At 36.4% G+C, this 12,043-nt stretch overlaps 1 protein-coding gene and 1 long non-coding RNA gene across 3 annotated transcripts in view; one reads left to right on the forward strand and one right to left on the reverse strand.

Annotated features, from left to right (window-relative positions):
• LOC310732588 overlaps positions 1-12,043 on the reverse strand; it is a 325,505-nt gene that overhangs the window by 295,327 nt on the left and 18,135 nt on the right. The window lies entirely within an intron of this gene.
• Positions 1-12,043, forward strand: part of fchsd2 (FCH and double SH3 domains 2) — a 94,321-nt gene that overhangs the window by 21,789 nt on the left and 60,489 nt on the right. For both annotated transcript variants that reach the window (XM_083552955.1, XM_083552956.1), the window contains exon 3: positions 9-54. In XM_083552955.1, coding sequence (XP_083409081.1) covers positions 9-54 — 46 coding nt within the window. The remainder of the gene's footprint in view (positions 1-8; positions 55-12,043) is intronic.

Below are 12,043 nucleotides of genomic sequence, written 5' to 3' on the forward strand. Positions count from 1 at the left end.
TCTTGCAGGACTTATAGTCAGAAGAAGGCCACACTGGAGAGGGAGTATGCACAGGTAAGATGACAATTTGTTTTAAGGTGATGTTTTAACATGGTGTGTATGTGTGTGTGTGTGTGTGTGTGTGTGTGTGTGTGTGTGTGTGTGTGTGTCCATCACTTTTTAGCTCTCAGCTGCCACTTCTTAAATTTAGAGCTTTTGTGTATGTAGGGGAGGTAAACTGGTTTGATATCATCGCATTTTATATAGGAGTGAGGTAAAAGTGCAAATGTGAGAATTTTGTAAATGCATGAGATAAAATGAAGAATACACATTTTATGTCCATCTGTGAAGGGGTGAATGTAAGGCTGGTTTATGTAAACAAAAATTTTTTTTGATAAATTGGCAAACTGAGTTTTAGATAAATGCATGTAAATGTGTGAGGTAAAGAGCAAAACTTCAGGGTATTTTTGGTAAACGTATGAGGTAAAGAAGCGAATGTGAGCTGCTTTTATGTAACATTTTTGGAGTAAAGTGGCGAACGGGAGGTCGTTATATGCAAATCACTGAGGTAAAATAGGGAGTGTGATCTTTTTTTGTAAATGTGTGATAATTGTGTGGTTAATGTGAAGATATTGTGTGTAAATGTAAGAAAAAGTGGTAAGTGTTATGTAAATGTGTCAAATAAATGATACATGTGAGGTTAATGTGACTGAAAGTAAATGTGAGAGCATCTGATTTGGATTGAAAATGTTGAGAATGTTTTGTGTAATTTTATTTTGTGTACAGAGCCGAAGTTCCTATAATACTTTATATGTCCTTTCATTTGAGTGTGTGTTTTTTTTGTCTGTATGGCCATATGTATGACTGCTTTTATTCCTGTATTTGTGTATGCATGAGTAAGTTATATACCTTATTTTTCGGACTGTAAGCCGCTACTTTTTTCCCACGTTTTGAACCCCACGGCTTAAACAACGAAGCGGCTAATTTATGAATTTTTCCTGGGTTTTTCCCGGTTTCACAAACTTCAAGCCAAAAAACTGAGCGACATAACATTAGACCAATGAAATTTCCGAATGGGAACGAAAAAACGCACCTCACCTGTGTTCTGAGCTGCATGGCATCGGGAGAAAAAACTTTTTTTTTTTTTTTTAAACGCACGAGGATGCCAAAAGATAAACTCCCGAGAGAAATAGTTGTGAAAGGAAGGAGGAAGACAGTGAACAATGACTTACTTGGTTGGCTACTCTTTAGATACAAGCCGTTGTAGTGCGTTGAGTCTGGGCGAAGGGAGAGCTCACTAACTCCAGTTGCAACAGAAATCATATAAGCACAGACAGGTTTCCAAATCTCGTGCTTTTTTATTTTTCTTGGCAACAGTGTTACGGGTTAGTCAAAGAAACTTAGAAATGAGCATCAGAAAATAATAAGGACATAATCCTCGGTCTCCACACATGCAGTGATAGCGGATAAATGCAGTGGCATTCTATTCCCAAAATACCGCTATGCTCCTAAAGGAAGCGCAACATATTTCACCCGTTACACCGTGTGTAATGTGTCTTTCGTTAAAGCCTGTGTAAAGTACATTAGTGTAGGCCCCAAGACAGGTGCGGCTTATTTATGTTAAAAATGAAAAATATTTGTAAAATTCAGTGGGTGCGGCTTATATATGGGTGAAATTACGGTACATTTCCAAAATGAAAAATAAGGATCAGAGGCACTTACATTGATTCAAGCCCTGTCATGGTTACTTCACCTGTACAGGGCACTCTACAGGAGACTATATGGATTTTCATTAATGGTTTATTTTACCTCGATTTTGTTTGTGAACATGTTTTAACATAGTTACTTAAAATATTTTATTCACTTCAGACTTAATCACAGAGAAAGTATTGAAACACATTGTTCCAACATTGCAGTAAAAGTCCTTACAAATAACTTTTAATGACAGACTGCTTATTAGAATATATCTTCCATGTGAAAAAAGAGTGATCAACAGCAATACAATCAAATTTACCAAACCACTAGTTCAGAGTTTGTCATTTTGTGGTTTCAGTGTAGTGCCTGTAAAATTTCATAGTGTGTAAAGGGAGGTCTGTCATCTGCTTATGTTTTTTTTTTTTTTTTTTTTTTTTTTTTTTTATTGCAGATGTCATCTGGAATTTGAAGCTTAAGTAAATTATATGGTTGTACCAAGTTAGAGTACATTAGCTAATTTCTGGGTTGTTAGCATTGTAGAAGTTTACCTTTTGAAGACTTTTTTGCTGTCATATAGGTGTGTGTGTGTATATATATATATATATATATATATATATATATATATATATATATATATATATATATATATATATATATATAAAACATAGTGTTTGCCAAAGGCTCCTTTAAATGATGATGTAGAAAACTGGGGAAAATGAAGTACATTTTAATATGATTTCTAGTCAAGTCAAGTCAAGTTTATTTCTATAGCTATTTTTCACAACAGACATTGTCTCAAAGCAGCTTTACAGAATTTAACAGTTAAGGTGAACGATGTGTATTTATCCCTGATGAGCAGCCATGGCGACTGTGGCAAGAAAAAACTCCCTTATATGTTATGAGGAAGGACCCTTGAGAGGAACCAGACTCAAAAAGAGAACCCATTCCCATAGTTATAGAACTCTAAAGGTCACAGATTAGCATGCATTTAATCACCTCTGGGTTTGATTAAATCGATGGTGTAAATAAAAAAATGGCATAGTCAGCTTTGAAGTGCAATATCTTTGAATTGCAAGGCCCAGAAGCTTTAACAGGCCATTTATTTTTTAGAATATATACATACATGCAGTTAATAAGTATGTCTCGTGAATCATGGCTGGGTGCATCGTACAACCTGGATTTTGTTCAGGATAGGACGCTGCTTTGTCTAATCATTTTTGCCTTTTGTCATGCTGCTCGTGTGAGTGTTTGTCACAAAACACACTCATTAGGAAACTGTTATAATCGTCAAACAGTTTCATTCCTTCTTGAAATGATTGCTCAGAGCCCACGAGGTTTATTCCTACTTGCCATGAATATTTAAGGAATAAAGCATGCGTTGCTGTAGAAAAATAATGCATGATGGGGATTATTTACTTATAGAAGCATGTCAAATGCGTTTTATTCCTCTTATACCACAGCGTTTTGCCAGTGTTAAGAATTAGGGAATGTCTGTGAGAAACTTATGTTAAGTTATAAAACATCTTGTCTCAAACAAACTTTCATTTGTTTCTTGGTTCGGTAAACTTAATAAGACAAAAATAAAGTCCTCTCTTCTCAGTACTTTTATATAGAGGAAAACTTATTGAGACCCTCTACACTTCCAAATGTAAAATAAACACTTAATGAGTTTGAAGGATAAGAAGATTTGATTATGTTAAATAACATTTTTTAAAGTATGTTTATTATCCTTAGATTATTTAAGGTATCTATCATAAAAGTCTTAGATCTAAATTAGATGTTAAAATTATCCATGCTTACAGGATAAACACAGTTAAACCTGCTGTGAAAGCTGTTGTGTTAGAAAATGTTGAAGAAAAAAGACAGCTCTAATCTGTAGATCCTCACAGATTATTATTTTTTGGCTAGAATTTTATAAACAACTATCAGAAGCATTACGTACAAAACTTTTTTGGGCTATTTTATTGAGATGTATGTTATTATCATGATCAGCATTTCATGGAATATCGCAGTCCTGATGGTGTCTTTTAAATGGGACAGACATTATCTGGGGTGCAGAATAATGCTGTCCGCTTAGGCACACTTAATAGTGTGTAGGGGGTGCTGCCAAAATTTAATTGAGTCCACCGGAAAATTATATTGTTCCTTAGTAATGTGCTACATAATTGATTCCCATGATGTACTTTCATGCAAGCAATTCAGAGCTCCTGGAATAAATGCTGCCATGGAGATTATATTCGTTCAGATTACTAACCCATCAGATTACGATCAAGCGTGTTTTTGAATGCCTGACTGACGTCCGTGTGTATGTTTTCCCAGTAATGACTGTCTTGGCTCTGGTTCAGATCTCTAACCAACACCTGGCACCACGGCAATAGAGAAATTCTACCATGCATCCGTTCACACACACACACAAACAATAGCACACAGTCATAAACGTGACTGCAATGAGGGCTCGCAAATCAGAACCTCACACACAAACACACACACACACAAAAGTCAGATGGAGGGCCAGCTGAAGCCATGTGCAGATGACAGTTTGGTGGATTTGAGGTGTAATTAAACTTAGCCTGTTTAGTACTCTTCTCAATAAAGAGCATCGTTAGCAGCTGCAGATGCTCAAAATAAAGACGCCATTATAATTTATTTGAAAAAGGGGCAATAAACTTCCTTTCAGGGCTGTGAAGAGCTCAGCCTTTGACCCTGAACTCGGGGCTTCCCGTCTGTTTTTGTGTTTGTATTTAACAAATGTAGCTTGAAGTTTAATAAAGAATTCAACTCTCAAAAACCGTGTTCTTGAATTTTACACAAATATTGAAAGTGACTCATTAATTAATTAATTAATCTGGTGAGAAATGTGTAATGCACCCTTCAAGCATTTGTTCATGTGATACAGGCTTTAAATGCTTATATAGCTAAGCTTGCTTTTATTTTTGCGCTTAGTCAAGTTACCTTGCTAGCAGGAACTGCCTGTGGTAGCATTATCAGTTATCAGATAAGATCTGCAGAATCAAGCTGTCCAGTATTTGCTCATTTATATCAAATTATGTGAAATTTATTTGAAACGTTATTAATAGTACACTCTAGTTTACCATGTATTTGATGGCTACTTACTGTTAGTAAAGTTAGCAGTATCAGTAAACAGAGGGTTGTATTTATAAAACTGTGGTAACTTTTATATTTCTGTGTTATGATTCTCAGTTTGAGTTCATTACAAACACTCTTGCCTTGGTATTCTTAGTATTGACAAAAAAACGCCAAGGATTAGTCTTACCTTTGACAACTTAGATCTGAGTCAGTGTCTCAAAGTAAAGTATTAGTTTTTTTTTTATTATCCAAAACACATCACATGACTTGTGTTTGTTTTTCTCAGATAGATTTATTTCTTTGTTGTTGTTGTTATTGTGTTAAAACCCATAAAGAGATGTAAAGGAACCAGACACTCAGTGCCTCAGTAGCAAGTGAAACCGAAACCAGGTGAAAGGGAATTAATGTGATGCAGTTGCCACAAGGTTTGGATGAGGTTGCCGAGACCACCGTTCGGTCACGTTTTATCTTTCTCTGGGTTTGGCAATAACACCGTTTTCCCGTTAAACAGCTGTCCACACAAATAAACATTGTGTTCTAGGATGAACAGAGCAACTCTTGTTTTTGAGTAGAGGGGGAGGGGGGCTGGTGTGGCCTCCAGTAAGGTCTGATTGGTTCCCCACTGGCTGCATCACTTGTTTATATGTGTGTGTGTGTGTGTGTGTGTGTGTGTGTGTGTGTGTGTGTGTGTGTGTGTTTGTGTTTCACTGGGCTTGTTTTATATCTTGGTGGGGATCAAATATCCCCACAAGTATAGGAATGTCTGAGAATTATGAGGACATTTGGCTGGGTTCAACAAGAAACTGGTCATTTAATTAAAGGAAGCAGCTAAAAGCATTACTTGATGCTAAGTTAGGGTTAGATTTAGGTGTGTGTGTGTGTGTGTGTGTGTGTGTGTGTGTGTGTGTGTGTTCACGTGAATACTAAACATATAAACATGTCTTGCATTAAACACTATCTTACAACAAAGAGGGAGGAAGACAGCCTAGCAATGCCAATGAAAACTGTGTTACTGTGTCACTCTGTGTGTGTGTTACTGTGTCAGGGTGTGTGTGTGTGTGTGTGTGTGTGTGTGTGTGTGTGTAGAAAGGGTAAAAAAGGGTTTTTCCATCCTTTCAGAAGACTAAATGTCCACATAAAACGAATGCCGTGAGGTCCCTATATAGAGATAAACAAACAAAGTTTGTTTGATTCTTATTAATTAAAATGTATAAAATAATAAATTAATTTATCAAAGGAAATGTTAGGGTTTTTTGCAAACCAAACACTGTTTGGCAAACACTATTAATAGTCAAAGAAAGGTAGTCAAACCAGCATGTGTGTGCTAGTGCGGGCTTAAGCAAAAGAAATGATGTAGGTGTAGGTATTCAGGACCTTCAAACCAGTATTATCAGCTGAACCCTGTGTGAAAACGGTTGCATAGCAACATGCCGTACCCCCCTCGCTGCCGCCGCATCCCCTCCATCTCCGAGAGGGGGAGAGAGTGAAGCTGCAGGATGGTGGAAGTACTGGATTTCCTTCGACTGTTTGACAGCTACAGTGAATATTTTTTTTCCCGACATTTTGCAACTCTGTTGTTCATCTGTGCGTTGGGAGGGGGGGATGGGGGGGATCAAAATATTAGAGATAGAGCTGAAGAAATGGAAAGCGAGGGAAGGGGGAGTGAAAACAGGCAAGTAAATAAGCAAGAGAGTGAGATAGGAAGAGGAGGCAGGGAGGGGAAAAAAAAAGACTGGGTCAAGATGGGATGAAAATAGACAGGGGAGGGTGAAGTGTGAGGATAAGGAGGGATGTGAAGCCAGTGAACGAGCTAGAGGCAAAGACACTGGGGATAGAGGGAGAAGAGAATGATGAAGAATGATATTCCTTGAGCTTCAGTTCTTCCAGAATGTCTGTGCCAGTAAATGTTGCATAGAAAGGTTATTTTTTCCTTTTGTCCTTGAATGCTTTTATTGTGTATGAAAGGACAATAGGACGCAAAACATTTTTTTAATGTTGAATGTGACAAGTGGATTAAAAATAGCCAGCTTCGCCTGTTAACATGCCAAAAGTATATAAATACAATACTATAATTTCCCAACTGCAAGAGACATGCTAGCAGGGGGTGTGGTTTATATAGTAAACTGACATACATATTATCTTTTTGCACATGTTTAATCTTAAATTGTTAATGCTTTTAAAGGTTGACGTGCTCCTTCAGCAGTTGCGGAAAAGGTTACGGAAAGGTACATTGTGTAACATGCAGCGAGTGACACGCAGGTGCTCAGTGTGATATTTATTTAGGGCAATCCATGAATGGCTGTCAGAATACGTAGCAGGTTCCATTACACAAGCAGACAGAAACACATTAGGATGTTTCCGTCCAAAAAAAAAAAAAAAAACACTGCAGAAGTATACAAAGAAAACAGGACGTGTAAAACAAGGATCAGAATGTAGCAGTAGAAAAAGAAAATGCACAGTCAGACTTTACAGCGGAGGAGACAAAGAGACAACAGGGTATAAATAGACAGGGTAATTAAGAGCTAAACACAAAACTGGTGCACACATTAGGGGAACAAATCAATGACAGAACAGACATTGAGACCAGAAGAATCCAAACAAAAAGGCACCTGACAAAGCAAAAAAAAAGCACAAGGAGTTTGAAAACCAGGAATCTGTGACACACTGCTATTAGCTTGGGGCTGACATAAGATTAAAATTCTATAGCCAAGCAGAATTGTGCATCATTGTAGGTGTAATGATTAGACAAACAGGTTATAACAAGATCTTGGTAAGGATAAGTTTGAAACAGATCATTTTCAAGCTAGACACAGGAATTAAATACTGGGCTATAACAAAGCGCAAATACAACAACAATAACAAAATAGAACATAATTCTATAACTGATAAAAGTTTTAGAGGGAAGTACAGACATTACGTAACACCAAACTTCCAGCTACTTGACTCCAACTTTTCTTTCCCTCTACGGAATACTCCAATGCGTGCACTCCGGAACGACCTATTGTCCAAAAATATGCTAATACAGTGCATTCTTTTAGACATTTTCTTTCCAAATAGTGAAATAGGGGAAAAGGAGACGGATTTTTAGCACAGCACGTCATGTGCATGAGTGCTTTATTCAAGTCGATACGCACTTGGTGTTTCCAAAAACACGGCACATAAACACGTACATCCAATAAACATGGAGCCTCATAAACACGCAGGTCTCATAAACACACAGTCACACAGTTCCCAGTGTTCTGAAAACCAGGCAGAAATTCTTAGTGTCTTAAAACATGTTTTTTTTTTTGTTGAGATATTGTAGTTAATGGCCTTTAACCTTCAACCATGTACATATTTAAGACTTGTTCATGTTTTTGACATGGGGAGAAAAAAAAAACAGTGAGGCTTTAGGACATGTCCTGACAAGTGCTTTTTTTTTTGTGATGTTCTGCAGGATTAGATGAGCATTATACAATTCAAGATAAAACTGATGTATTTGTACTTAACGTCCTTTATAAAGGATTTTCTTATTTTGGGTGTAAAACTGCATATACTGTTTATTAGGGGTGTAGCAGTACACGTATTCATACCAGAATTTTTCAGTACAGGGCTTTCGGTTCGGTGCACATGTGAAGAGGAATAAAACCACAATATCTTGGTGGTTTCAGTAACTCTGCTTTATCGTTTTATCAGGCTACATGCCATCATAATACATCTGATATTTTCAGAATATCCGAAGTACAATTGTTTAATTTATTATTTGACAACAGAAAGTTGTGTTCAACATTTTAATACCAGAAATTCAAATCAATAAAAATAAGCATTTGACAGAAAGCAGTTTTAGCTGTTGTCTCTCCTTTTTTTGACTTGATTTGTCCAGGATTGAGGATGTCAGAGACCTAATACTGTATGTTGATTGGGCGTTGACCCACAGTATAAAGACGTCACAGTAATCCACTTCTTTGTAAACATGAAAAAAGCTTTTATTTTCATTGCTGTGTCTTCTTCTGTGTGAAGAATAAATCAATGCAATGCTCTGCATATGTCTCTGCCTGCCCTGACTCCCTGTCTGTCTCACTTTTTTGAGTATATTGTACGGTAGTTAAACCTCTTTTTAGGACCACACCGCTTTGACCTCGGTATTTAAAGTGTTGCGACACTCAGGCGAGCCTCCACTGTTCGAAAGTTGGATCGTAAAAGCCAGTGATTTGAGGGCAAGCGCAGGCAGGCGGTGTATTGTAACAGGGAACAGTCACATGACCAAAAATTCACTATTAAGAGCTGGTTTATTAAGAGTTGGTTTATGTGGTTCAGAGTTTGTGCGTGTGAGACTCACTCTTGGAGTCATCACTTAAAAATGTTCCAACCGTTCAGAGTTCTAAGTTCTATCTGAAATCCATTAGGTGAAATTAATCTAGTTACTTAAGTTGCCCACGGAAAACCACATTGTATTTTCACACAAACTTCATGACCCCGAACAGGAACACATTTTTTTTCCCATTATGTGGCTTGCTTCTTAATAGCTGGAGGTTTATCCAATATCCTTTTAAATGCTATTTTTTTATACCCTGATATCTCTATGTCTGTCAATGAGTGTGTTCAGTGATTGGCAGAGGTCATCAAAAAAAGTTCGCTCTGGTGTTTATAAGCAAAACGAGCCTGCAGACTTGATGCAAAATAGACCCAAAAAGCCCAGGACCATGTGACTTGATTATAATTCAACTAAATTTTATTTACAAGTTGGATTGGCATTAGCCTAAATGTTATACTTATTATATTGGTTAACCAATTAAAAGACATGCTATTAAGCTAATCTACCATTTTGAAATGGTGTAACTCTAGATCCGTATTGCTTGGCATCCTGTCTGTGGCTAAATGATTTTATGTGGTGGTCTAGCCTGCACCAGCCAGACATTTCTTTCTAGTATAAATTCGCAGCATTTTAATACATTTTAGATAAATATTTGGGGTCTAAAAAAGTGAGGAGTTCGCTCAAGCAAATTAAATAATCTGGATGGCTACTTGTATGATATACTCATATATATTATTATACAAATATTTTTTTTTACTGTTTTTATGACCACAATCATATGTCAAAAGAATAGTAAAGTACTTTGATATCCTGGCAAAATAAATTATATTGATTTCTCATACACATTTTAAATGATTATAAACTATTATATATTTCAATTTTAAAAAAGCAGCCAAATGCCATAGACCCATTTGTTAGCTGAACACTATTACTTGCTAAACAAGTTCATTATCGTATGTTTTGTAACATTCTATGTAACAGATGTTAATTGAAACTTATATACATATCCCATTATTCACTGTCACTTTACATACTCGCACATACACTGATAGTTTGCACATTTCATTCTTTTACTTTTTTTAAAAAAATAATGTAGCATCATCTGTTAATATTGTATTTATTTATATAAGTTACAATTATTTAATTACATTTTGTTTTTGTTTTTTTGGGGGATTTATTTTTTTATTTTTTACATAATTTTATAATAACAATAATTTCCCTCACGGGATCAATAAAGTATATCTAAGTATAAGTCTAACATAAATTAGCCATTATAACAAACTAGCAAGTTAAGTAAGCCAAAGCTAACCAATTGTTTCTCATAAATACCTGAGGACAAACATTTCCACTAATGCAAATATGATTTTGACACAAATGGATGCTTTTTTAATTCTGACCCCCAGCAGTACAACCTGACATTTAAAAACAAACTAAGTCAAGAAAACAGATTCTGGCTTGGTGTTTAAAATCACTACCCACTGTAGCAACATCACATTTGTTTGTTTAAGGTACATAACTGATCATGGAAATTATTTCTGTAGATATTACCTTAAAATCAAAGTTGATGTCAACTTGGAAAATTGTCCCACAGATCTCCTCAGACTAAGGAGTAGGACATTAGGAATTGAATTGCAAAACACAAAGCAGTTAGTGAAATAAAATGTAATTTATCAGAATATAGCCAAATAAATGCGCTATATTTGCAGGTAATTGCTATATTATTTAAGCGTTTTATGAGGTCATTCTGAAAAAATACAGAGATACATATGTGTTACATAATTGTTTTTAACATGCCACTGTTTCATTGGAATTTCTACTGCATTGGATATGTTTTCCTTGGCCTGGTAACTACTTCGAGGTTTTAATCCTGCCTGAATGGGTCATGCCAGCCATTTTTATAGTCTGTCTGTGTATGTATGCGTATGGAATGTTTATGCCATATTTTAAGGTCAAATTTCTAAAAAAATGACCACTAGACCAAATATAATGTGTTTCCCATCAGAGCTTTTGGCCAAATTCCAAATACTAAAACATTTTTTATAGATGACTAAATTGACAAAGTGACACTTTTGGCAGCTTCTTCGTCTAATCTTCTCATGGGCTTGGTGAACATTTAGGTTATTCGCTTTCATTTGATCGGACTTGTGTATATATGCTCTAGTGCAGTGTTTATGTAGGATCGATATCTGGCTTAGCCACTCGAATGAGGCGCTTTTTTCTAGTTTTTGAATGATTTGCTTTATTTTTTTTTTATATTGTGTAGATGAAAAACTTTGGCAATCTGAACAGTACTGGCAACATATCCAGGGATTAACCAAACACAATTTATAAAATAGAATATATAGATAGAAATAAATAGCTCACTATGTTCATCCCTGTGGGAAATTCACAAAATCGGTAGTTGTAATGTTTTTGTAATTGCTATTGATATTGACTGTTAGAACACTACTCTCCAAGAAGAACCTGCTTTGGTGAACTCTAATTTCTGAAATAATACAAAAATGAGGCAGACATCTGTAACAAATGTGTTATAATGAAGTGGATCCACAGCAGTCGACAGAACTCTTCCATGGTGTGGCACGATTGTCTTGACATCTGCACTGCTGCAGTAGCCCCCAGTACACACACACTCGCGCACACACGTTTCTCCCTCTCCTCCTCCCCTTCCTGGGAAAGTCTGAGCGAAAGCTCTTCTATTTGCATAATCGTCTTTAGGGCCTTTGTGGGCGGGCTTTTTGGGCCACTGGTTGTCTCGGCCACCTGTCCAGAACAAATCAGACTGGCTTTCACGTCTCCCCAGTAATGAATAAATTGATTATATATGATTTAGATGGCGAGAGATGTGTCTTTCAGCTTCATTAATTAAGGCAGTTGTGATATTTTTAGCCTCCTCTGTGACGTGAGGATATGGTGCTTTGCTAAATGCGAGCATATCTACGGCAGGATCACGATTGAATTCTGTCTGTAGGTATGTACACGTCTCTCTGT

This window comes from Silurus aristotelis, assembly GCF_946808225.1.
Source record: "Silurus aristotelis genome assembly, chromosome: 10".
In the NCBI taxonomy this organism is placed as follows: Eukaryota; Metazoa; Chordata; class Actinopteri; order Siluriformes; family Siluridae; genus Silurus; species Silurus aristotelis.